This window comes from Rattus rattus, chromosome 18 (assembly GCF_011064425.1).
Source record: "Rattus rattus isolate New Zealand chromosome 18, Rrattus_CSIRO_v1, whole genome shotgun sequence".
NCBI lineage: Eukaryota > Metazoa > Chordata > Mammalia > Rodentia > Muridae > Rattus > Rattus rattus.
The window spans coordinates 8,896,512-8,922,463 of record NC_046171.1 but is presented as its reverse complement, the minus strand read 5'-3'; the positions used below and the strand labels follow the sequence as shown (position 1 = coordinate 8,922,463).

General features: G+C 52.9%; 1 protein-coding gene across 1 annotated transcript; it reads left to right on the top strand.

Annotated features, from left to right (window-relative positions):
* Window positions 1-3,988: 3,988 nt before the first annotated feature.
* Window positions 3,989-24,087, top strand: Ddr1 (discoidin domain receptor tyrosine kinase 1). Its single transcript, XM_032889073.1, is given in 19 exon segments — window positions 3,989-4,063; window positions 11,124-11,253; window positions 11,347-11,449; window positions 12,061-12,289; window positions 13,658-13,805; window positions 14,020-14,119; window positions 15,347-15,533; window positions 15,611-15,857; window positions 16,650-16,733; window positions 16,825-16,976; window positions 18,284-18,449; window positions 18,978-19,088; window positions 20,038-20,087; window positions 20,089-20,283; window positions 20,452-20,579; window positions 21,437-21,655; window positions 22,090-22,324; window positions 22,858-23,007; window positions 23,127-24,087. Coding segments are annotated over 18 exon segments (2,733 nt in total). The 5' UTR covers window positions 3,989-4,063; window positions 11,124-11,165; the 3' UTR covers window positions 23,268-24,087.
* The last annotated feature ends 1,865 nt before the right edge of the window (window positions 24,088-25,952 follow it).

Below are 25,952 nucleotides of genomic sequence, written 5' to 3'. Positions count from 1 at the left end.
GCAGGCAGATGCCTTTGAGTTCTGGACCAGCCTGGTTTGTATTGTGAGGTCCAGGATAGCCAAGACTACATAGAGAGACCCTGTCTCAGACCAAACAAAACAAAAGACAAACTCCCAGTCACAGAACTGCTGTGTGGATCAAACTGAGAAAGTCTGGAAGGACCCAGAGGGCAGCTTGGCACATCACAGGCGGGTAGCTGACCCTAATGGGCCACTTAGCAAATGACAGCTGAAAAGAAAATGACTTTTGGAGAAAACATGTAAACATCTTGGCGGGGAGGGACCCCCACAGTCATCCTTTCTGACCCATCCCCTGGTATTTGTGGCATGGGGCTCTCCCCCACACTCTTGCTCTGCCAGCTTCTAAACCCTCCCCACTCCCGCCCTCCCAACCCCCCACCATCCCACCTTTCACTTTTTTCAGCCTGTGTTCCACCTTGGTCACCTGCGCAGCAGCGCCTCCCGGTGGCTTTCTTGTTCATTGCTGCCACTGGGAAATCCATGGAAGACAGATGAAATAAATCTGTATCAATAAGGTTTACCAAGTGCCGTGAACGAGGTTCAAGAGTGCTTATAGGAAGTCATGCTAGATCCCCACCGCCAGTTTTGGAAAAGTGAGGTGGAAGAATCTAGAAGCTCTGGGTGGGAAGTGTCAACTTGCCTTGGATTTAGGGCAAGTTCCAACATCTCTGGACCTGGTTGGTTGTTTTTATGAAGAGCCCTGCCCGCTCTCCTCCGAGGGCTGGAGGAGAGACACATAACAGAGATGGCTGGAGAAAAGACCTATCACGTGTATGCTTTTCCACCGGCCGCCACTATTTACCATTGCGTTCCTGGTTGATGTGGCAGATGAGCCGTCAGAGCTGCGTGGACAGGACAAAGCTGAGACTAACCATTTTCTTCCCTCCACCATTGCTCGGAATTTTGCATCTCTGAGAAATTGTCAGGTAGTGGTGTTAAAAACCCAACCCTAATCCTGTCATTTTCCAGCTCAAAGCCCCAAGGCCCTTCCTTCTCATCTTCACAACAGGCCAAGAGAGTCCAAGCTGTCTTGCTGCCGTTCCTTCCTGGAACACCATTTGCAAATGTTAACCTCACCTAGATCTACTTGAAGTTTGCTCTTAGGGGAGACTTTGCTCGGTCTCCTCCCACCCGACTGAGGAGGGAGTGTCTAAACTCTCTGCTGTCTCCCACAGCTCCTTCCAGCTCAATCTGCTGCATGCAGAGCCTGTCTTTTGTGACTACAGTTTCTCTTGTCTGTGAGGGAGGCGCTCGAAGAGAGCACAGTCCTCCCAAACCTCTCAGGGTTCTATCAGAGCCCTGCCTCGTGCAAAGTCTTAATAACTCTCTGTGAAATGGATTAGGGGGCAGGACTCAGAGATCCTCAGTGACACATTAGAAAGCCACAAGGGAAGCCGATATTAGCTAGCAGAGCTACCCACCCACACAAACTCCAAGGCCCCTCATCCTTGTGGGAGGGAACTGGACCGCGGAGACTCAGTCAAGGGAAGGCAGATGGGATGCGAGTCAACATTTCAGTCCTTTAAGAGGGCGGAGCCTGGCTTCAGCTGCCCCGACCCCACCCCCAACCCCATCAATCAACGTTCTTTGAAAGCTTTGGGGTTCAGAGTTTTCAAACTGCAGAGTGGAGAGTGGAGTCCTTTAAAGATGCTTTTTTTCCCCCCTTCTGTGCCTGAAAAACCCAGAGGTGCCTTTTGAGCCTTTCAGGTGCCTCGGTGAGCCATCGCTACATGTGGGGAAGCTCACAGTTTTATACTGTAGAGAAAGCCAGTTTAAAAAGTGAGATTCTTCTCAGGGAGTAAAATCAAAGTCTCGGGAAAGGGAGTGCATTATTTGGGACTCAGAAGGAGGTCCCCAAAGGGCCACCCTCAGCTCCAAACCCCTCTGCTTCCAACTTTAGTCCACATAGCCCACCTCGTCCTCTGTTGGGCAAGATGAACTCAGCTCTAAGCTCTTGGCGGCAGCCAGCGAACGCTGCTTTCGACCGGACCTCCTCAGCGGCCTTTGTCTGGGGGTCTCTTTGTCTGGGGGTCTCTTTGTTTGGGAGACCCCTTTGGTCCCGTTCCACAGTTCTTAGCCTCCCCTCCCTTTCTCTGGGTTAGGCTGTCCCCTCCCTCTCTGCGGGGGCTGAGAGGCTCAGCGAGGGGAGAAGAGCTGGGTTGCCATGGTCACCTTGAAGCCAGCCGCAGCTGGCCAGGGCAGCTGCTCTTGGGCCCCCGAGGCTGGAGCTTGGACAAAGCCGGGAGGCTTCATCCGCCTCAGACCTGGATCCCCAAAGGCTTGTGCCTAGGGAGACTGAAACTCGAGAGAATCTGGAGGTGAGCGGAAGTTAGAGCTCACCTGGGAGAGAGCCGGAGCAGGCCTTGGGGCTGGGCTACCTTTGTGGGGAGGAACCAGGTAGGCCTTGGTGGGAGGGGAGAAGAATGGAGGCCCTATGTGGGAACAGGTTGACCAGAGTGAGGGCGGGGCCTTGGTGGCCTTTAGCCTGGGGACAGGTTTAATTCTATCTTCCGCCTTTCTCTCGGTCTTGAAGTTGTCCTTCCTTCCTAAGTCTGCCCCCACGCACCAGTAACTTTTTCTTTCAGTCGCCGTGCCTCCATGCCTCAGTCCATACCTTCATAATCAATTTCGTCCCAACCGCCTCTCTCTCTTTTGTTTTGTTTTGTTCTTTTCCCGTTACCTACCTTCTCAGCTTTTGCTTTCCTTCCGTGTTGGGTCAGCTCCCCTGCCCAAACTCCCCTCTCTTACAGAGTCCCTGTATCCCTCCCACACTTACTTGGGCACCATCTCCCTTCATAACTCTCCTCCCACCTCTGCGTCCCAGACGTGTGTCCCCCTCCCACGTTCTGTCTCTATGTGACCATCAACCTCCCTCCTGGGTGACTCTTGGTGCCCCGTTCTCCATTCTTTCCCCAGACTATGTCCAGCTAATCGGCCTCATTTTTTTTTTCTTTTTTCTGTCCCGGATTTAAGTAATTTCTTTTTTTTTTTTTTTCTTTTCTTTTTTTCGGAGCTGGGGACCGAACCCAGGGCCTTGCGCTTGCTAGGCAAGCGCTCTACCACTGAGCTAAATCCCCAACCCCATTTCTTCCTTTTCTATCACACCCCAGGCCTCATTTTCCCATTTGAACTCGGTGGCTTTAAAGTATGACCTATGGCCAGGGTCTCTTCCAGCTCCTTACCCTGCCCCCACCAGAGGTTTCCCACTCTCCCCAGCTGCTGACCCAACCTGCTCCCCTAGAGGCAGCTGCAGCTCCAGCCAGGAACTGGAGCTAGTGTGTGTTGGGGGTGGTGAGGGTGGGTCCATGTGGTCCAGTCTCCTCTCACTGGTTCTGTCCTGCTTCCCTGCAATGGCCGGGTGGTCTGCAGGCCTTGGGTCTGAGCTCTTATTTCTCCTACGTGCCTCTCCTCACATCCCTCCCCCACCCCCCCGGCCGTTTTTGCCTTTTCTTCCCCGGACTTGCAGAAAAGGGTCCAGCATGGTTAGAGTGTGCATGAGGGAGAAGTAGAGAGACCTTCCCTGGTTCTAGGGTACAATGGGGGGCCCCCCGGAGAGGAGCAGCGGGCTGAGGAGCCACAGATGACTGGGATTTCCCTCTCTGGCCCCTGGGAATCTGGGCTCCAAGCAGCACATTCCAGCCGGCTCCAGCTCCTTTTCTGCTGTCACTTGACTCCGCTGGGCCCCAGCCCTGCGTCCCTCCTACTCCTCCAGCCCTGGTCTGGGACGAGGTGGGCATCACCGACTAGGAATGTTTCCTGGGACAATGAGAAAGGGTCAAAGGCTTCAAGACTCTAGTTTCTTCCACACCTCTCATGCACCTTTCACTGGGCTGTTTGAGTCTGTGCCGTGGAATGTCCCACAGGGTGTGAGGAGCTGAAGCTTCGCTCGTCCGGGTCTTCCCCAGAGCGGCCCTCCTGGGAGGAGGGGCTGTCACCAGCGCAGGTGAGGTTACTGGGAAACCTTGGCCCCACCCCCCAGCCAGCCTCCACGCCCCGGCCAGCCTCTGCAGAACCCAGATTTCCCATCGCTGTCTGCAGAGGGGTAGGTGATTTGGGGGGTGGTCCCCTAAGGTCTCGGTGGAAAAGTCTCAGGCAATTCTCCCAGTGACCATGGGAGCTATTAGCAGGTCCTTCAGCAGCTGGAGCGTCCCTGGGTTTATAAACTGGAGACCTAGCCTGTCTTGGCTTCTCCGTAGGGGCAGCTTATCTTCCTGGTAGGTTTTTGTGTACTTGTCTAGCTTGGACTTCGTGTTTTTCTTGGGACTCTCTGGAAATGCTTTTGGGTGTGAGTTTTGAATCAGTTGAGATGTGTTTCAACCAGGTTGTGAGACTGGAGACTTTACTGTGGCCTGACATTATCGGGGGACTTGGTAGGTTTGGGGGGTTTTGGAGAGAGGTAGGACTGACAGGTGGTGCTGAATGGAGACGGAACACCTCTCACACAAGCTCTGTTGTCGTTCTTTCCTGCCTCCATGGCTCAGCAGCTCTCTCCTTTCATTGTCTCCTTGTACCCCTGGGCCTTGCGTTCCTGTCTTATTTTTCAGGGCGCCTATCTATCTTCCTCCTCCACCCCCACCTCGACTTGGCTCCATTTTGCGCCTCTCTTTGCCAGAAGCCACTCTGCGGCTTCCACCAGGGACCGAGCTGGCTGGGACTGAGGGAGGTTTGCCTGAGAAAGACTCCAGAGCTAGCCTGGATGGAGCAGGGATCCCAGGGGGACCCAGAGCTTGGGGGCTTGGGGGTTTGGATCTCAGGGCTCCTGAGAAGACAGGAGGGAGCTGCCGAGCTAGGGAGAGGTTCTGAAAGAACAGAAAAAAGTTGGGACTAAAAGAGTGTGATCGGCTCTCAGACTCCGGGCGCGCGCGCGGGCAAAGGGAGCAGTAATCTAGGTTGGGATTCGCAGAAGGGGTGTGTGCCAAAGGGTGACAAATGGGGTGGGGTGTAAACCAAGAGGGTCTGACTAGACAGGTGAGTCCGGCTCCCTTCCCCCAGCCGGCCTCCAGCTCTCGCTCGGGTGCTGGGCTTGTGGGAACCCGCTCCTTCCTGCGTGCCCTGGGGCTGCTTCTCCGCGCTTCTCTCCCTCTCTCCAGGAACCGAGCCCAGAAAAAGGGGAGGAGGGAAGGCGCCAACTCCCCCCATCCCCGGGCCTTAGGGGGGCTGCAGTTAGGGCCCTGCTGGTGCTGCTGTACCCCAGCATCGGGGCGGCGGGGGATGGGCGTGCGGATCACCTAGGGGAGGCTACGCACCGGGGGGGGCAAACGCGGGGCGGGCACGGCACCAGGAGAGGAGCGAGGGGCGGCGCCGGGCGTGGGAGCGCGGGCGCCGGGGCGGGAGTACCGGCGGGGGACGGGCGCGGGGAGGCGGCGCCTGGGCGCGATCCGGCCCCGCACTGGCTCCTCTCCCGGAACAGGCCCCCGACAGCTGCTCGCGGGAGCCGCCTCCCGACACCCGAGCCCCGCCGGCGCCTGCGCTCCCCTCCCGCGCCCCGCCACCGAGGAGGCCCCGAGCCGGGGCCGGACGCCCGGGTCGGCCCGGGAGAGCCAGGAGAGGTAGGGACCAAGGCGGGGACGCGCAAGAGGCAGGGGGCGCGGGTTGGGAAACTCCAGTTAAGCTCGCTGCTCCAGGATTTTGACTCCTCATCCAAAGCAGAGGGCCCCGACTTTCCGAGAAAGTATTCCAAAAAGAGAGAGAAGACCTCTCTTTTCTTGGGCGAAGGGAGAACCGAGCCCCAAGAGGACAGGTGCGCATATGTAGCCCACTGAGTCATCCTCTCGCCCCCACCCCCCACCCCGGGTGCCATGCTTACGGACATGCTCTGTTAAGCTGCCCAGGCCAGAGGGAGCCAGCCTGACGCCCAACCTACCAGACCAGCCACGCTCGGTGGTTGCCGGGTTGTGCCAAGAGACAGGTCACCGCCCAATGAGCAAAGCTCCCAGGGTCCCTTTCTGGCTGGGCATTCCTTTTCAGTACCCCCCCTCCCAGCCACCGCCCGGTTGACCTACGACTGACTGGTTGAGAAGGATGGAGGTGTGTCCAGACCCATGTGGCATTATAGGGACAGGTCGAATACAGTAGAATGCTTGAGAAAGTGGAGGAATAGCCCTTGTTTTTCTTGCTGTTCTTCCCATCCGAGTCCCACCTGTCCCCACCTGCCCTTGGCTTCCCTCTGGCTCAGTCGCCCTGGATGTTTGGGGGGGGGGTGCCGCAGTTCTCTGGGGATCCTGTACCTCAGGGCCTGCGTGTGTCTCACATTGTCTTCCGATCACAGGAGCCTGAGTCTGCCGTTTAGTAATTCGCCACATGGTGAGATCTGACTTTATAGATTACCTCAGGGTGTGTGGCACACCTACCTGTAATCAGTCTCTGGGAGATGAGATCAAGAACTGAAGGTCAGCCTTCCTTGGCATCGTAGTTGAACTTGAGACCTTGTCTCAAGAGACCAACCATCCTGCTGTAGGAGTACACGTCTTTAGTCCCAACCCTCGGGTGGCAGAGGCAGGAGCATCTTTGAGTTCCAGGCCAGCCAGGGCTACATAGTGAGACAACAAAACCCAAACAATTAACTCCCCCTCCCCCAACCCCACACACACACACACAAATCAACACAAAGCAATCAAATGCACACACAGAAGATGCCGAGATCTGTATGGAGTGAATAGGAATTGTGTGTGAGCAGGTCTTGGTGGGACACAGGCCAGTAGGATATACGGGGGTCAGAAGGTAAAAAGGAAAGGGGAAATGTATGTGAGAGGCTGTTAGACGCTAGAGGTGTGTGAGCACAGTACATTGAGTGTTTACTGTGGGTTTAAGTCTTACTCCACCCCTGTGGGTATGTATGTGTCTAGAGCTGGGATTGGGAGATGGGTTTAGGAGAGGAGAAGGAAGGGCCCGAGGCAGAGCGTCCTGATGCTTGGTTTGTAATTGGTTGAAGAAGGGCCAGGTGCAGGGGGGGGGGGCATTGAGGTGGTTCTCCCGAGCCTGTCTGATTGATTGTGGGATTCAAGACCTAGGGGACGAGGAGAAAGGGGTTGCCCCAGACCTTGTCAGCAAGTCTCTGCAGATCCTGCACTTGGCCCTGCGCCCTGCTCTCAAGCCTGCTCTATTTACCTCTGGCTTTGTGTTCTGCTCTGTCTTCCCCCCTCCTCCCTTCCACGCCTCCTGTCCCTGCCTGGCTTTGTATCTCAGCCCCAGGCTCCTCTCAGCACTGTCTGTCTCTGATGAGTCATCTGGGATAGGCATGAAGGTTACTCAGGGGAACAAGGGCCCTGCTGTTTCTAGCGGTGGGGGTGGAGAGTAGCACCCAGGAACTCCCTGCCAGACTTTCCAGTCCCAACGGCTTGCCCCTCTGCACTGCAGGGCTGTATCCCCAAGGGACTGGTGGTGATGCCTCTTGGTTCTAGGCTCTCCCTCTAGCCACCCAGTCAGCTCCCCTCAGCTGCTGCTTCAGTGATGGGGTTTTTCAGCTGCCTCCTTTTACATTCCTGCCCTAGAGCATTGTGGGAGCAGCTGGAGGAGGACAAAGGGCTGGGGGAGTCTACCCCCAACTCCTCCTACCTCCTGGGGTGACCCAGCCTCCCTATAGTTTAAGCCTGCCCTCAACCTCCAAGGCAACTCAGTCCTCTCAGCCCTGGGCTCTTCTGCTACCTTGGGTAAGTTGGAACTTGGAGTGAGGAGATGTTAGAGGCAGGGCAAGGGGAACTGAGGGGACCTGGTGGCAGGGGTGTAAGAGGGGCAGTGTCTTAAAGGATTCCAGGACCTTCAGAATTCAGGCATTGCCAGGTGTCCCGAGGACAGAGGCCAGCAGACCTCTGCATTTATATGGAGACTTCATCTGGGGTGGTTTTGGGGAGGGTAAACTGCCTGCACCCCAGAGGAAACAGAGAAAACATCTCAATCTTCAGGGAAACAGCAAGCCAAGTTCTGAGAAGACGTCCAGCCACTGGTCTAGCTACCACAGAGGTTGACCCATAGAGGAGAGCAAGATTGGCGATGATGGAGTCGTGTCCTTAGGTTGTACGTTTTGAGGGCTGAGGGGCCCCGGCTTAGCCGATGCTTCATTCTCTTGTGTTTTCCTCAGTAAATCAACTAAACTTCTAGGACGTCTTTATGTTTTGGAAACCAGAGTGGGTTTTTATGTTGGTTTAGTATGTCACATGGTTGTACATAAACGCATGGTACTGCCCCCACGAGTTTTCATAGAACTAACAGTTTTGCCATGTGCTCCACCCTCTCTTGCCCTCCCTGTTTGTGTTCCGTGGCACGGTCCCCCAGACGTGCCCATGAGAGTGTGAGCAAACAGGGGTTTGTTTACCCTTTGCTTTCACGGGCGGAATAGTTCCTGGACTTCCGAGTCTGGCTCCTTTGTCTTCAGCAGTGGTACGACCAACACGTGCCAAGTCAGAGTCATGTAAAAGCAATTACTTGTATATTTTCATTTTATGTTTATGAGTGTTTTGTGTAGTGTGTGTGTGTGTGTGTGTGTGTGTGTGTGTGTGTGTGTGCATGCACATGTACCTGTGCCTGGCACCCATGGAGCTTAGAGGAAGTCATTGTATTCCCTAGAACTGGAGGTATGGATGGTTGTGAGCCACAGTGTGGATGCTAGGAACTGAACCTGGGTTTTTCTCCTTTATTTCTTTTCTTTTTTTTAAATTTATTTATTTAATGTATGTGAGTACACTGTAGCTGACTTTAGACACACCAGAAGAGGGCATCAGATCCCATTACAGATGGTCGTGAGCCACCATGTGGTTGCTGGGATTTGAACTCAGGACCTCTGGAAGAGCAGTCAGTCCTCTTAACCACTGAGCCATCTCTCCAGCCCCCCCCCCCCTTCTTCTTCTTTTCCTGTCGTTGGCTTTGGGTTTTTGGATACCATGTATCCCAGGCTGTTTCAAACCTTTTTTTTTTTCAATGAAAGAATTTTTTTTGTTGTTGTTGTTGTTTAAGATTTATTTCTTATATGTAAGTACACTGTAGCTGTCTTCAGACACACCAGAAGAGGGCATTGGATCTCATTACAGATGGTTGTGAGCCACCACGTGGTTGCTGGGATTTGAACTCAGGATCTCTGGAAGAGCAGCCAGTGCTCTTAACCACTGAGCCATCTCTCCAGCCCTGTTTCAAACTTTAGAATGGGGTTGTGGCTGACCTTGAACACCTCTGAAGTGTTTGAATTACTAATGTATGCCACCATACCCCACCTTTCTTTCAAATTTATGCATTATTATTATTACTAATTTTATATGTATGAGCATTTGCCTTACATGCATGTCTGTGCCACGCAAGCACACATTGTGGCCTTTGGAGGCCAGACAAGAGCATGGGATCCTCTAGGACCTGAGTTACAGATAGCCGTGAACAGCCATGTTAGTGCTGGGAACCTAACTGGGGTCCTCTGGAAGAGCAGCCAGTGCTCTTAACTGCTGAGCCATCTCCCGTGTGTGTGTGTGTGTGTGTGTGTGTGTGTGTGTCTGTGTCTGTGTCTGTGTCTGTGTCTGTGTCTGTGTACACATTTGTGTGTAGGTCAGAGAATGGCTTTCGAGAGCCAATTCTTGCCGTGAGTGGTGGCACACATCCACCACTGGATCTGTTAAGCAGCTGGATCTCTTAAGGCCAGTCTAGTCCACACAGCTCCAGGACAGCTCGGATGGACTGTGTAGAGAGACCATGTCTCAAAAACAAACAAATAAAAAAAGAGTTGATTTTCACCTTCAACGCTGATTCTCTCCTCCCACTCCTGAGTCCCAGGGATAGAACGCGGGTTGTCAACCTTAGAGCCGCCTCTCTGGCACTGTACTGTTTTTCTTTTCATAGCTACCTAAAAGCTTTCCACCCCAGCCCGCCTGGTGGCTTCCCTTTTGTCCTTGTCCCCACGAAGCTATAACCTTTAAAAATACTTTGTCGGAGCTGGAGAGATGGCTCAGTGGTTAAGAGCACTGTCTGCTCTTGCAGAGGACCCAGCACCCATTTGGCGCACAACCATCAGTAACTCAAGTTCTAAGAGTTCTGGCTCCCTCTTCTGGCCGCCTCAGGTACTGCATGCATGTGATGCACTAGCAACAGGAAAACATTAATGTTATTTTTTTTATGCATTGGTGTTTTGCTCGCATGTATGTATGTATGAGGGTGTTGGGTCTCCTGGAACTAGAGTTACAAGTTGTGAGCCGCCATGTCGGTGCTGGGAATTGAGCCGGGGTGCTGGGGAAGAACAGTTAATGCTCTTAACCTCTGGCCCATCTCTCCAGCACCAGTTATAAAAAAACGCTTAAAAAAATACTTTGTCGGGGTTGGGGATTTAGCTCAGGGGTAGAGCGCTTGCCTAGGAAGCGCAAGGCCCTGGGTTCGGTCCCCAGCTCCGAAAAAAAAAAAAAAAAAAACTTTGTCAAGGTCAGCAGTTGGGATATTGAAGATATTGAACTGCCAAGTTCAAGACCAGCCTAGGCTACTTAGTAAGTCTGAGATCAGCTTGGGCTTCACATTGAGGGCTGTCTCAAGGAAAAAAAAATTCCTATGTCAGCTTGATTTGTATTTTTCTGATACTAAGGAACTTGACTATTTTTTTTCTTTAAATCTCTATTTTAAACAAGTTGGCTTTGTTCTTCTGTGCAGTGCGTATTCAAAGTCTTAGGCCATTTCTATATTGGATCATTTATAGTACTTATTATGTTTAGTATAACTTGTTGAGCCCTTTCTTTGCCTGTTCTGTGCGTTGTCTGCAGTCTTTTGAAGCCATTGTTTTGTTTTTATTTACTTTTTGTTTTTATTTTATTGGTTGAAGGGGGTGGGTGTGGAAGGCCTTTAGGCATGTCATTTAACAAACGGATCTCTATCTGGTTTCTCTGTGCGTTAAATATGGACCGTAACATATACCTTGCAGAGTGGCCGAGGATAAAGTTACACTGTCTTGTTTGAGGACTCAGCCGGTGCCTGGTGTGTAGAAGGCAGTCTAAAAGTAGAGCCATTCTCCAAACACTGACTTCTTATTTTTATTTTTGGCCATTTTACTGTTCTTATCCCCAAAGCAGCCCTCCTGTCTGTCCCTTGCTGTTGGCTGTACCTTGATTCCTTGGTGAGCTGACTCTCCTGTTTGTCCCCTGCAGAGATGCTGTCCCCTCCTCCATAGGCCAGAGGGATCAGGAGCGATGGGGACAGGGACCCTCTCGTCTCTCTTGCTGCTGCTACTCTTGGTGACAATTGGAGATGCTGACATGAAGGGACATTTTGACCCAGGTGAGGAGACTGAATCTTGGGGTTCTGAGGAATAGAGCTTGGAAGTCAGAAAGTTGGGGGGGCTCTGACTCATCCTGTGCCTGTGTCCTTCAGCCAAGTGCCGCTATGCCCTGGGCATGCAGGACCGCACCATTCCAGACAGCGATATCTCTGTGTCCAGCTCCTGGTCGGACTCTACTGCCGCCCGCCACAGCAGGTACCTGACACTGAGGGTCACCTTGAGGGAGCTCTTTAATGCACCCTCTGTGCCCTTCTAGCCCCTTTTTTGAGAAGGCCCAGGCCACTGAGACATAAACAGCATGGTGGAAGCAGGTTTTTTTTTTCTTTTTCTTTTTTTCTTTTTTTTTTTTTTTTTTTTTGGAGCTGGGGACCGAACCCAGGGCCTTGCGCTTGCTAGGCAAGCACTCTACCACTGAGCTAAATCCTCAACCCCTAGCAGGTTTTAAATAGACCCAACATCCAGGCTGGCAACGGGGTTTGGTTAGGGTACTCACCAAGTATGAAGCTCTATATTCAATTCCCAGTACCCCAAAAATGAGTGGGACAGCTATAATACTGTCACTCAGTGTTAGAAGTTCAAGGTTATGCAATGAGGTCAACCTGAGCTACAAAGTTACACAGTGAGGCCAGCCTGAGCTACAAAGTTACACAGTGAGGCCAGCCTGAGCTACAAAGTTACACAGTGAGGCCAGCCTGAGCTACAAGGTTACATAGTGAGGCCAGCCTGAGCTACAAGGTTACTCAGTGAGGCCAGCTATAAGTGACATCTGGGGTGCAGTGCCTCTCTGACCTCCTTCGTTCTCCCAGGCTGGAAAGCAGTGATGGAGATGGGGCTTGGTGCCCTGCAGGGCCTGTGTTCCCCAAAGAAGAGGAGTACCTGCAGGTGGACCTTCGTAGGCTACACCTGGTGGCTCTGGTGGGCACCCAGGGCCGCCATGCTGGGGGTCTGGGCAAAGAGTTCTCCCGAAGCTACCGGTTGCGTTACTCCCGAGATGGCCGCCGCTGGATGGACTGGAAAGACAGATGGGGTCAGGAGGTGAGGCTGGGAAGGAGAGGCACCTGGGAACGTAAGCCTTCTTGCCATACTCCATACAGCATCCGTCACTGCCCGAGCTCCAGCATCTCCAGCTCCAGACTCACAACCTGGCTGCCCCTTATCTTCCTGTAAAGTTCTCAAACTTAACCCTGACCTCTCCAGACGACCTCATTTCCCACTCCTACCCCAGATCAGTTCCTTTTTCTTGTTCTCAACTAGGGGAAACTTACTTCCCCATTCCCATATTTTAGCAACCTCAGACCACAACTGAGACGTATCAGGGGCTTCTACTCTCCCAGATCCTCTCTGTACCCACCTTTGTGGCGTCTCTTCCCCTTCCACACCCAGCTTTAAGCTGCCCTTTCATCCAGCTGAGAAGAAGTCTAAACCATTCTGCAAGCTCTCCTGCATAGCAAACCTTTTCCTCCAGGCTACAAACAGCGCACATTAGCTGAAGTAATCAGACCGCCACACCCCGCTGTCTGCCCAGCACTGGCTTTGACTGGATCAGAAGAAACAAAAACCCCCAATTGCGGAGTGCAATGCCCTTCAGTTAGTCTGGTTCCAGCAGCAGGGGATCTTTCACTTCCTCTGGTCTCTGCAGGCCCTGCATTTGAGTGCACAAATCTACACACATGGACAGACAGTTGGCCGTACTGCTTTTATTGGTGATCATGGAACAAGCCAAGGTCCCTCCCCACAGTCAGGCCCATATACCTGCTTTTCTCTAGGCGTGGCAAGCCCTTCACTCAGACACAGGCAGGCCCCCTCTTCCTCCATCCAGTTCTCCCTGGAGATATCACCTCCTGCAGATCTCCCTCCGAACCCCCACCTCACTGCACCACCCCACACACTGTCTCTTGTTCCTCACAGCTGTCCTGTGGGGTGGGGTGGGGGGCTGACTTCATCACTGAGATCATGTCTGGTCCAGAGTGGGCACTCGGTCAGCTGTTGAGTGAACAGAGGGAGTGGGGTGAAGCAGGTGGGGGTGCTGAGACAGGATTCTGGGTGCTGAGAGTCTGGGTAAGGGTATGGTATAGTGGCATGTTCGGCTTAGAGACACATAGAACCAGGTGGGGGTCAGGGGGTGGGAGCTGAGGTACAACGAGGTCAGACCTCTAGAGCTTTGAGAGTCACCAGTGGTTACTGCTACAGAATCCTCTTTTTAAAATACCCAGCTGCACTCCACAGTACTGTGTGCTCAATGACCCTCGTAGGTACAGTACTGTATGCCCAGTGACCCTTGTAGGTACAGTACTGTGTGCTCAGTGGCCCTCGTAGGCTAAGCCAGGGAGCAGCTGAAAGCTGGGAGGTTGCCTCTGACCTAGAGCCCTACCCACCCATCCACATTTTTTCCCTGTCTCACAGGTGATTTCGGGTAACGAGGATCCTGGGGGAGTGGTGCTGAAGGATCTCGGGCCCCCCATGGTGGCCCGGCTGGTCCGTTTCTACCCCAGGGCTGACCGGGTCATGAGTGTCTGTCTTCGGGTGGAGCTCTATGGCTGCCTCTGGCGGGGTGAGTAGGTCAGCTTCTCGAAAATCCTTTCCAGTCCAGGAAGCATAGGCTAGAGGGTGGGAAGAAGGGCATCAGAGAGCCTTTCCTGACTGGAAGGTGTCAGGGAGAGAGAGGGGAAAGGGGACTAGACAGCCTAGCCTTCTCTACACTAGTAAGAAAGGGCCAAAATCACTCAGGCCTGGTGCCTCTAACTCCCCTCTTTCCACCCTCCCAGACGGACTCCTGTCCTATACAGCCCCCGTGGGGCAGACCATGCAATTGTCCGAGATGGTGTATCTCAATGATTCCACTTACGATGGATATACTGCTGGAGGGTAAGAGAGATGGCCCTGCAAAACATGGAGCCTGGGATGAGAGAAGGGCATGTGTGTGTGTATGCGTGTGTGTGTGTGTGTGTGTGTGTGTGCGCGTGTGTGCGCGCGCGTGTGCGTGCCCGTGCACGAGTGCATATGCATGTATATGTATGTACATGTGTGCATGTGTGTGTATGTATGAACATGGGCGTGCATGTGTGTGCATGTATGTATTACCTGTGTGCGTGCGCGCATATGCATGTATGTGTATATGCTTCTATGTGAATATATACACTCGTATGTGTATGCCTGTGTGTGCTCATACATGTATACATGTGTATGTACATGTGTGTGTACATTTATGCATGTGTGCGTGCATATGCATGTATGTCTATGCACATACATGTGTATGCGAGTGTGTATGTACTCACGCATGCATGTGTATGTGCATGTCTGCATGCACATGCATGTGTGCATGTGTTTGTGTGCATGTGTGTTCATGCATATGCGTGTATGTGTATGCATGCATGTGTATGTGTGTGAGTTCATGCATATGCATGTATGTGTATGTGTACATGTGCGTGTGTGTATGTGCATGTTTATGTGCATGTTTGTGTGTGTTTGCACGTGAGGTGAGGTAGAGCAGGGAGTGGCCTGGTCAGTGAAATGGAAGAACTGGGGAGGAGAATGCCGGTTAGGTAGGACAGGCCAGGACCAAAGGATACAGAGCTGACCACTAGTCCAAAGGACACTTTGTGGGAAGTAGAAAGAGCTACCCCACGGTCAGACAAGGACCACCTTGTGAGAAAACCTGCAGGACATCCAGAGCTCTGTAATCCTAGTCCTTGGGAGGCAGAGGCATAGCAGTAGGAATGTCAGCTCCTCTTTGTTACGCAGTGACTTCTAGGCCAGCCCGGACTCCCTAAGACACTATCTAAAAACCAAACGAGGCTCCACCCCAGCTAAGAATATCTGTTGGGGATGGTCACAATGAATAACACCGCAGACCGAACAGTGCACCTTAGTGATGGCACTTCAGCCATGTGCGACCCACAGAGTTTCCTGTGGTAGTTTGGGCTATAGTGCACAGGGAGGAGAACCTTGCATGGCACTGGGGTGGGCTGGGAAGGAAGAGTCAGTGAGAATCGGGCTTCCAGGCCGCTACAGGGTATGTGTGTGTGTGTGCAGAAAACACGCGTGGTCCCTACCATCTTCCCTCAACGTTCCCTTCTCCTTCCCAACGTTCAGGCTGCAGTACGGTGGTCTGGGCCAACTGGCAGACGGCGTGGTGGGGCTGGATGATTTCAGGCAGAGCCAGGAGCTGCGGGTTTGGCCAGGCTATGACTATGTAGGATGGAGCAACCATAGCTTCCCCAGCGGCTACGTGGAGATGGAGTTTGAGTTTGACCGGCTGAGGTCTTTCCAGACCATGCAGGTGAGTGAGCTCTGTTCTCTGGGAGGGAGCTCTTGGGTTTTCCTGGCCTTGACTCAGTGTTTTCCTCTTAACCTCAGGTCCACTGTAACAACATGCACACTCTGGGAGCCCGCCTCCCAGGCGGGGTGGAATGCCGGTTTAAAAGGGGTCCCGCCATGGCCTGGGAAGGAGAGCCTGTACGCCATGCCCTGGGGGGTAGCCTTGGAGACCCCAGAGCCAGGGCCATCTCGGTGCCCCTGGGTGGTCACGTGGGCCGCTTCCTGCAGTGCAGATTCCTCTTTGCAGGACCCTGGTTACTCTTCAGCGAGATCTCTTTCATCTCGGGTAAGCCCCCGGTGTGTCCCAGCCTTAGCCCCTTAGGTTTCCCTGTCATCTGACAGTTAATCCTGTGGCGTCCTGATATTCTGTCACCCCCCCCCCCGAGATTCTCAAACAAAGGTGGAATAATCAGACCCCGGTTCTTTTGTAGAGTCTTTGTTTTGTTTTGGGTTTTTTGTTTATTTGTTTGTTTTTGGTGTTTTACAGACTTTTTTATTTTTATTCTGTTTTTGAGACAAGGTCTCACTTTACGGCCCTGGCTACGCTGTAACTCACAGAATTAGGCCTGCCTCTGCCTTCGAGTGCTGGGATTAAAAGCATGCGCCACCACATCCAGGCAGATTATTCTTAAATATAATTTAAAATTTAAAAACGATTCTGTTGTTTTGAGACGGGTCTCATTACCTAACCTGGGCCAGCCTAAAATAAATTTCAATGATTTCCTGTGCCTCAGCCTCCTAAGCCATTAGGATTATTGGCGTGTACGGTCCCTTTTCACCAAATCTCTCTGTGTTTCCTGTATAAGTTCCCCCGTTCCCGATTCATCCTGAGTGAGGGAAGTCTGGTTAAGCCTGAAAGACTTCTGTTCTGCCTAGATGAGGAACAGCGTCTTTTCTAAGCCTGCAGGGCCCCACCCCAATTATCCACTTCCTGTTGGCCAGGGATTCCCCAGATGCGGAACCTGTGAGGTTGCTCTGGGTAGTTACTAACCACCTGCCCTCCTCAGCTCGCCAGGTCTCACACAGCTGTGTCCCCTCGGGTCCTCACTCCCTCTTGACTTTTCTTCCTTCTCCCCAGATGTGGTGAACGACTCTTCTGACACCTTCCCACCAGCCCCCTGGTGGCCGCCTGGCCCGCCTCCCACCAACTTCAGCAGCTTGGGTGAGCAGTCTTTGACCTCAGCTCCTCCTGGGTCTTCCCCTCTGGTGGGGTAGGACACGCAGCTGTGGTGCTGACCTTTCTCTTCTATCAGAGCTGGAGCCCCGGGGTCAACAGCCTGTGGCCAAGGCGGAGGGGAGCCCAACTGCCATCCTCATTGGCTGCCTGGTGGCCATCATCCTGCTCCTCCTCCTTATCATTGCCCTGATGCTCTGGAGGCTGCACTGGCGCCGGCTGCTCAGCAAGGTGAGCAGGGATGTGTGTGTGTGTGTGTGTGTGTGTGTGTGTGTGTGTGTGTGTGTGTGTGCGCGCGCACATGTGTGCACATGGGAGTGACGTGTCAGTGTATGTTTATGTGCATGTGTGTGTACATTGTGTGAGTTGTGTAGGACTGTGTATATAAGTGTGAAAGTGTGCATGTGTGTGAATGTGTGCATGTACATGTACATGTGCACGTGTTTGAGTGTGTATAAAGACTATACAAGTGTGAGAGTATATGTGAGTGGCTGCTCAGCAAAGTAGGCAGGGCAGTGTATGTATGTGTAAGTGTGTGTGTGCATGTGCATGAGTGTGTGTATGACTGTATATGAGTGTGAGTGCATGTGTGTGTTGTATGTATGAGTGCGTGTGTGTGAGAATATGTATGAGTATTGAATATATGAGTATGTATGCATGCATTGAGTGCATGTGTGTGTGTGCATGTGTGTATGTAAGTGCTGTGTTTGTGTGTGCGCATTTGTGTATGTGTACATGTGTGTATGCAAGTGTCTGTGAATGTGGGTGAATGTCGTATGTATGTGTTTGGATGTGTGTGTGAATGTGGGTGAGTGTTGTATTTTTTAGTGTATGAGTGTGTAGGTGTGTGTGAACATATGTGTGTGTGTATGTATGAGTGTATGTGTTTGAGTGTATTTGAGTGTAGGTGTATGTATGTATGTGCTCTCATGCAGAATCAGGGGCCAGTAGGATCTGTAGGGTGTGGACTAATCTCAGAAAAAGACCATTCTCAAGAGTGGGCATGAGTGTGTCAGTAATACCACGTGAGTTGGCTCCTACCTCTGTGGGCCTCATTGGGTGAGAGGACTTGGCCGTTACCAGAGCTAGGGAGGAGCAAGAGCCAGAGAGTCCCTACTTGGTCCCTTGAAAGAGGCAGGGCCTTCTGGTACAGGATGTAGCAGGCAGCAGGGCAGCCCTCCCTCAGGGAAGAGCCCTGAGGACAGATCCTCACCTCACATTCTGTCCCTCAGCCAGCGCTGTCTTCCTCCCCTGCCATTCTCTAACCAAGCCCAACCAGCCTGTTGGGAGCCGAAGAGTAGGGGAGTGAAGGAGACAATAATCGGGTTGCTCGCTCTCCGTATGCCCTGGACTTCCACGTGTCCATTGTGGCTGATAATTAGTGTATCGTCAGATTTGGGTTGGGTCCAGTAGTGTGACCTCAGGGAAGTGGGGCCATAGGAGCTACAGCTGTTAGGCTGCCGTGAGTGGAGAACAGAGCAACTCAGGAAGCCATGCTAAGTGGTGGCTCAGGCAAAATTATCTAATCCCGTAACTAGGCAGAGCGCCGGGTGTTGGAGGAGGAGCTGACGGTTCACCTCTCTGTCCCTGGGGACACCATCCTCATCAACAACCGCCCAGGGCCCCGAGAGCCACCCCCTTACCAGGAACCCCGGCCTCGGGGGACTCCAACTCACTCTGCGCCCTGCGTCCCCAATGGCTCTGGTAAGGCCTGCCTTGTTCCAGTGCCACCACGTCTGTCTTCCGCCTGTATCCTTACCGTAGCCCTCCTTCTCCTGTACTGTCTATACCAGTTCTGACTCATTTTTCTCATTTCTATCCATCTCCATAAAGTCTCCCCCAAGGCTTTCCTGTCTGTTACCTACAATGCCAGTGGGCCCATCCTGTCACTGTGTGGTAGACTTCTGTTGTGCCCCTCTCCTTGTCTCCCTACCCTCCACATTTATCTGTCCATCTGTCCATCCATCCACTCACTTAACCACCCATCGCCATGCCATCCATCTATATTCATAAACTCATTTGTCTGTCCAGCAGTCAGACATCAGTTCCGACGCCCATCTATCATCGCCCATCCATTCAGTTCTGTTACTCTGGAGGGCCTTGCTTTATTCTATTTCCGTCTCCTGGACTTCCATTCCCACACGCCCACTCTTGCCTTATTCCAGGTCTCCCTGTCTGTCTAGCCTTGAGTCTCATCCCTTCCCCGTGTCTCCCCCCTCCTTCTCCCGACAGCGTTGCTGCTCTCCAATCCGGCCTACCGCCTCCTTCTGGCCACTTACGCCCGTCCCCCTCGAGGCCCGGGCCCCCCCACACCCGCCTGGGCCAAACCCACCAACACCCAGGGTAAGCCCCTCTACTGCTGGGCTCTGCGGGGCTCCCCCGTGACTCTACTGGGCAGGGCGAAGCCCTCACACCTTGCACTCTTCTGCTTCCCCACTGTGGCTCTGATCTCCTGAGCTGCCCAGCTAGAACCTCTACTACCCCTGGAGCCCAGGGGAAGGCTGCTAGTCTTAGCTCTGTCCCCTCCTCTCACACGCCGCTCTCCAGAGCCAGAGAGGTTGCTGTTGTGGTGCTGGCTCTTCTATAACTCCTCCTTTATTTTCCCCCTCTCTCTAGAGCTGCGAGGAGGAGGGCCTCACCCAGGGCGCTTGCCCTCTCTCCCCTGTGTCCTCTCTCCGCAGTCCCAGAGGTGAAGGTTCATGCTGCCCACTCCTGTCTCTCCTCCTTCCTCTGTGTTGCTTTCTCTCCTTGGGCCCTCCCCAGGGCCCAGAGGCGACATCCTCTGCCTCCCTCCTGTTTATAAACATCTTGTCTTGAGGGGGCCGCCTGTGAAGCCCTGTCACCCTCTCTCTTCTCCGTGTACCCTGTCTCAGCCTGTCTTCGAGCTTGGTGTGTTTGGGATTGGGAGGGACTGTGGCAGGGAGAAGCTGGGTTGACAGCAGCAGGAGCTGCTGGTCAGTGGGACAAGGGTTTGGAACATGGTGGAGACTCCTGGCTTGGACCTCCTTCAGATGCTGGGTGGAGGAGTCCTTCTTTCAGCCTAGACTTATCTAGTGTTCAGGGTCGTGCCAGGAGACCTCAGAGGGTAAAATTTTCTGTACTTTCTGCTCAACTATCTGTGTGGCCTTGAAAGCCTTTGGGTGGGTAGTACTGTTGTCGAGCTTGCATTCTCTGGTTTGAGGCTGGCAGCTGGGACACGGGGGGTGGGGTGGGGACGGACGGACATGGGTGGGACCTCTGGAAGATGTGGTGCTCAGAGCTCATCCTGTCTTTTCTCCCCTTACCCCTCCAGCCTGCAGTGGGGACTACATGGAGCCCGAGAAGCCGGGCGCCCCACTTCTACCCCCCACCTCCCCAGAACAGCGTCCCCCATTACGCCGAGGCTGACATTGTCACCCTGCAGGGCGTCACAGGGGGCAACACCTACGCTGTTCCCGCACTGCCCCCAGGGGCAGTTGGGGATGGGCCCCCCAGAGTGGATTTCCCTCGGTCACGGCTCCGTTTCAAGGAGAAGCTCGGCGAGGGCCAATTTGGGGAGGTAAGGAGGATGGCCTGCCCCCAGCTTTGATGGTGTCTGGCCAGAGTAGCGCTTTGTTACCATGGCTGCATGTGTCCTTGGCTGGCAACTTGCCATTTGTGCTGATACCCCATCTGACCCTCTGGCCTTGGAGGTCCTTGTGACCTAGCAATGGTCTTCATTCTCCAGGTACATCTGTGTGAAGTAGAGAACCCTCAAGATCTGGTCAGTAGTGACTTCCCTATCAGTGTGCAAAAGGGACACCCCTTGCTGGTGGCAGTGAAGATCCTCCGGCCAGATGCCACCAAAAATGCCAGGTGAGGCTCACGGCGGCAATATTGATAACACATACTAGGTGAATGGGGGAGATCACTCTTAGATTGAGAGCTTTTATTGCCAGTTAACAACTACTGAGAGAGGGAGAATTCATCTTGTCTACAGAGCAGACCCCTGAATGGTTATCCAGTCCTAAGTGGTCAGCCTTAAAACCTATGCATACAAGCAACACTAAATGGGGTGGGCAGAGTTCAGTTATGGGCATACACATGTAACAGTAATAGTTAAAGAAGGAGAGTCCAGGCTGGAGAGATAGCTCAGTGGTTAAGGGCACCGACTGCTCTTCCAAAGGTCCTGAGTTCAAATCCCAGTACCCACATGGTGGCTCACAACCATCTGTAATGAGATCTTCTGGTGTGTCTGAAGACAGCTACAGTGTACTTATATATGATAGATAAATAAATAAATAAATAAATAGGAGAGGCCACAAGGATTTGAAAGAGAGTAAGCCACTTGGAGGGGACATGAGAAGAGTTGGAGGGAAAAGAGGGAGAAGGGAAATGATATGATTATATTTGATTAGATAAAAAGTAATTTTTAAAAAAATGCTAGGTAAGGACCAGGGATGATGACTAGAAAGGGGGGGGAGGGGAAATCATTGAAGATGTGGGAGGAGCCTTGAAGATGTGGGAGGAGCTTTAAAGATGGGGAGGAACCTTGAAAATGGGGGAGGAGCTTTGAAGATGTGGGAGGAGCTTTGAAGATGGGGGAGCCTTGAAGTTGGGGAGGAACATTGAAGATGGGGTAGCCTTGAAGATCAAGGAACAGAGGCTAGTGCCTAGGGGAAGGGCCTTGGCCGGGGAGAATATATCACTTCTCCAGCCTTCTGCTTCTCCAGGAATGACTTCCTGAAGGAGGTAAAGATCATGTCACGGCTGAAGGACCCAAACATCATCCGGCTCCTGGGTGTGTGTGTGCAGGATGACCCTCTCTGCATGATTACAGACTACATGGAGAACGGTGACCTGAACCAATTCCTCAGTGCCCACCAGCTGGAGAACAAGGCCACTCAGGGGCTTCCTGGGGACAGAGAGTCTGACCAGGGGCCCACAATCAGGTACCCACACACCGAGGAAAGGCCCAAGGGGGTCTCCCGGATCCTCACTCAAGTCTCACTCAAGCTAGGAAGGAGAGAGGGGATCGTGGGGTGGGGCGGACTAGCGAAGGTCCCAGAGGGAGCCAGGAGGAAGGGAATGTGTCTATGGTAATTCGTGAACTTGCCAGAATGGCTGAGACCTTATGAGGAGCAGGTGCAGAGGCTCAGCGCCTCCATGAGGTCTCTCCTGTCCCAGCTTATCAAAACATGAGCACCTTGGGGTTGGAAAGGTAGAGTAGAACCTGACCCATTCTGAACCTACCTCTTCCCTATCCAGAGCAGGAGTGACCTAACCGGTAGCTGAGGTGTGGGTTTCCTCCCATCTCCCGACAGGAATTTGTAAAGTGGGAGGGGTCTGGACAGCCTGTCACCTTCGCTTCTCTCCCTGTGCTCAGCTACCCTATGCTGTTACACGTCGGGGCCCAGATCGCCTCTGGCATGCGATATCTGGCCACCCTTAACTTTGTGCATCGGGACCTGGCCACCCGGAACTGCTTGGTTGGGGAAAATTTCACCATCAAAATCGCCGACTTTGGCATGAGCCGGAATCTCTACGCTGGGGATTATTACCGTGTACAGGGCCGGGCAGTGCTGCCCATCAGGTGGATGGCCTGGGAGTGCATCCTCATGGTAAGTCGCCAGAAGGGGCGGGCTGGGAGAGGGGGACACTGGGTGCCGCTCTGCGGGTTCTGTGGCTCCTCCGTCTCCTGCCTTTCTGGGGGCTACGCTCTCCTTATTTGGAAGTCGAGGGTCCCTCTGGATCAAGAAACTGGGGAGTGGAGAAAGGGGTCCAGGAGCCGAGGGTACCAGGATGGAGGGGTAAGAATTGGAAGCTGGGGGGTTGGGGATCTAGCTCAGTGGTAGAGCGCTTGCCTAGCAAGCGCAAGGCCCTGGGTTCGGTCCCCAGCTCCGAAAAAAAAAGAAAAGGAAAAAAAAAAAAAGAATTAGAAGCTGGGAATAGAAGGGATTAGGTTAGGATGGAGGCTCAGTACAAGCATAAGGAGGAAGAGGGTCAGAGCATGGGGCAGCAGGAGGCAGGGACTGAGAGGCAGACGAGAGGAGGTCAGGCAGGAGAAGGGAGACAGCCAGGGTGAGGGTGGGTGAACCTCAAATCTACCCCGTCTGAGATTTTTGTCTGATTTTCTTGGCTTTTCGTGTGCCAGGGGAAGTTCACAACAGCCAGTGATGTGTGGGCCTTCGGAGTGACCCTGTGGGAGGTGCTGATGCTCTGCAGGTCACAGCCCTTCGGGCAACTCACAGACGAGCAGGTCATCGAGAACGCCGGCGAGTTCTTCAGGGACCAGGGCCGGCAGGTCAGAGCCGAGGGAAGGGATGCTGCTTGCGGTAGGGGCCCAGAGTGTGCAGAGCATGCGGATACCGAAACTAATGGCCATCTGTGTGTCCGTGCTGACCAGTCACATTTTCCTCTCAGGTATACTTATCCAGGCCACCCGCCTGCCCGCAGACCTTGTATGAGCTGATGCTCCGGTGTTGGAGCCGGGAGCCCGAGCAGCGGCCGCCCTTCTCCCAGCTTCATCGGTTCCTGGCGGATGATGCACTCAACACAGTGTAAACTAAGGACCTGGCAGCCCTTTTTCACTGGGAGCCATCCAGGGGAAGCTGGACACTAAAACCAGAGAAGCCTATGGCACCCCGCCCACCATCTCCCCGACTTGCCCATTCCCAAGAGGCAGTGTCTCTGCAGGTGGGCTGGGCCCGCCCAGGGAACCGAAGACTCTGTTACCAGATACAGCTCCCTTCCTGTTCTTCCCACCTGCCAAGCTCCACCCACCCAGCTGGCCCTGTGGTTGGGATCCTGCCTGACTTCTTCCAGCTATCCCCTAGGGAAAGACAGGGGCGAATGCTGGGCACACACTGGACAAGGCCCACTGGACAACACTGGTTCCTGGGAGGTGACGGTACCCCCCAGCTTTCTTCTTGTCACACACTGGACACCGCCAGAATTGAGGGGGACGAGGGGGACAAAGAAGGCCAACCCTCTACAATGGTCCTCAGCCCTGGCTTCCTTCTGCACCCTCCGCCTCTGACACACTGGACCTGGGGGTGACCCCTGCTGTGATCCTCAGTCAAACACCCCTCTTTCCTACCCACCGCGATGTTGCCGCTAGAACTTCCGCAAAGCCTCTGCGTTCCTGTGGAGTAAATATTAGGATGGGGAGCAGATGGAGCAGTAGACCGAGGCCGGGGGTGGGGTGGGGATTTCTCTTGTAGCTACCACATTGGTTTTTCTATAATCACGTGGGGTTTGTACATTTTTTGGGGGGAGAGACACAGATTTTTACACTAATATATGGACCTAGCTCGAGGCAGTTTTAATCTCCTGCTCTAGGCAGGTAATAATAAAAGTTGAGTTTTTTGTTTTTTTTTCCACAGCGGTGGGTACGTTTCCTGGGGTTTGGGTAAGATGTGCCTCCTGCCTGTGGTCCAACATCGGTATATCATCACATAATCCTGTTGCCATTTGGACGGCGAGAGTCACTGGGGGGCTCCACAGGGGAATGTAATTAATGGTGTCTCTCGGTGGCAGGTCAGAGGTGCGGTGGAAGCCGGACTTCTGTTCTCATCCATCGGAAAGGGAGGTGCTAGTGATTAAAAACCAAGGGTTTTTTGTTTTGTTTTTTTTTGGTTGGTTGGTTGTTTTGTTTTGTTTTTGGTTGTTTTGTTTTTTGCCCTTTGTCCAAATTCTAGGATCCCTGAGGGCTGGGAGACCCAGGGAATCTCTGGGTTAGGTTTTTTTTTTTTTTCCCCGGAGCTGGGGACCGAACCCAGGGCCTTGCGGTTGCTAGGCAAGCGCTCTACCACTGACCCAAATCCCCAACCCCAGGTTTTTTAAAGTATGAGACGGCTGGATGGAAGCCACCCACAGCAATGAGCCTGGGTTGGTTCAGGCCTGCAGGGACAAGCTGCAGCCAGTGCGAAGGCCTTAAAGAGCTCACTTTGGGTGGTAAGAAAAAAAAAAAAAAATCCCGTGACGGGCTTGAAGAAAACAGCCCCATCCTCTTAGCCCGCCCTGTGAAGTAAGGACTCTGGGGTTTTGGCTGATGATCTTCATAAAGTGAGCCAAGTAGATAATGAGGAGGACAGTAAAGATAATTTAATCCAAAATTGAATTAATGGGCTCTTGGGGGCCAGGCTGCAAATCTAGCAGTCTTGCTAAAGCTGCATAGGTCAGACTACTGCTTTCAGATTAAGACCGACATCGATGGGTTAGAGTTCAGAGGTCAGACGTTAGAATAATAAGCAACGGAAATCTTGGCAGGGAGCCACAGTTCCCAGAGCTCTGCCCACACTTGCTCCAAGCTCTAGAACAAGGTAACTCCAGGTTCTTGGGGGAAGTTCGGTTTGAGCAGGTTCAAACCTGCCCCTCTCCCACGGTGGCAGCAGCATCCACTAGGTGGCGCCAGTATCATCCTGGATCCTTCTCGCCGCCCGGTTCAGTCCTGTATGAAGCTCACAGGATTGCCTGCCAGTTCTCCGTTCTTCCTCCACATCTCCACTTGTCTTGGCCCGAGCTGCAGCAGCTCCTTGCTGGTCTCCTTGCTGGTCGGCCAGGCCTGTTCCTGACCCTTTCTTGTTTGTCTTCCACAGAGACCTTGCTCTAAGGTTGGGTCTTACGGAGCCCAGACTGGTCTCAACTTGCTGTGGAACAGTATAACCTTGAAGTGATTCTCCTGCCTTCACCTCCCAGGTGCTGGAATTGCAGGCACACACTGCTACACCTGGTCCTCCATATTTTTTTTTAAAGGATTAATTTATTAATTATATATGAGTACTCTATAGCTGTCAGTCACACCAGAAGAGGGCATCAGATCTCATTACAGATGGTTGTGAGCCACCATGTGGTTGTGGGGTTTGAACTCAGGACCTCTGGAAGAGCAGTCAGTGCTCTTAACTTCTGAGCCATCTCTCAAACCCCCTGTATTTTTTTTAATCTTAAAAATTATTTCATCTATTCATTTAGTGTGCATGCATGCATGTATGTGAAACTGGGTGTGTGCATGTGCCACTGCATGTGCGTGTGGAGGTTAAGAGAATAACCTGCAGAGTTGGTGGTCTAGGTCCATCATGTGTGTCCTGCATGTAAGTTGGTGGCAACTGTCTTTACTACTGAGCCACCTAGCTGCCCCCTTCACATATTTTTATTACATTTTTCTTATATGTATATATGAATGTCTCTGTGTATATATGTATGTGTGTGTGTATGTATGTATGAATGAATGGTGGGAGGTTGAACCCA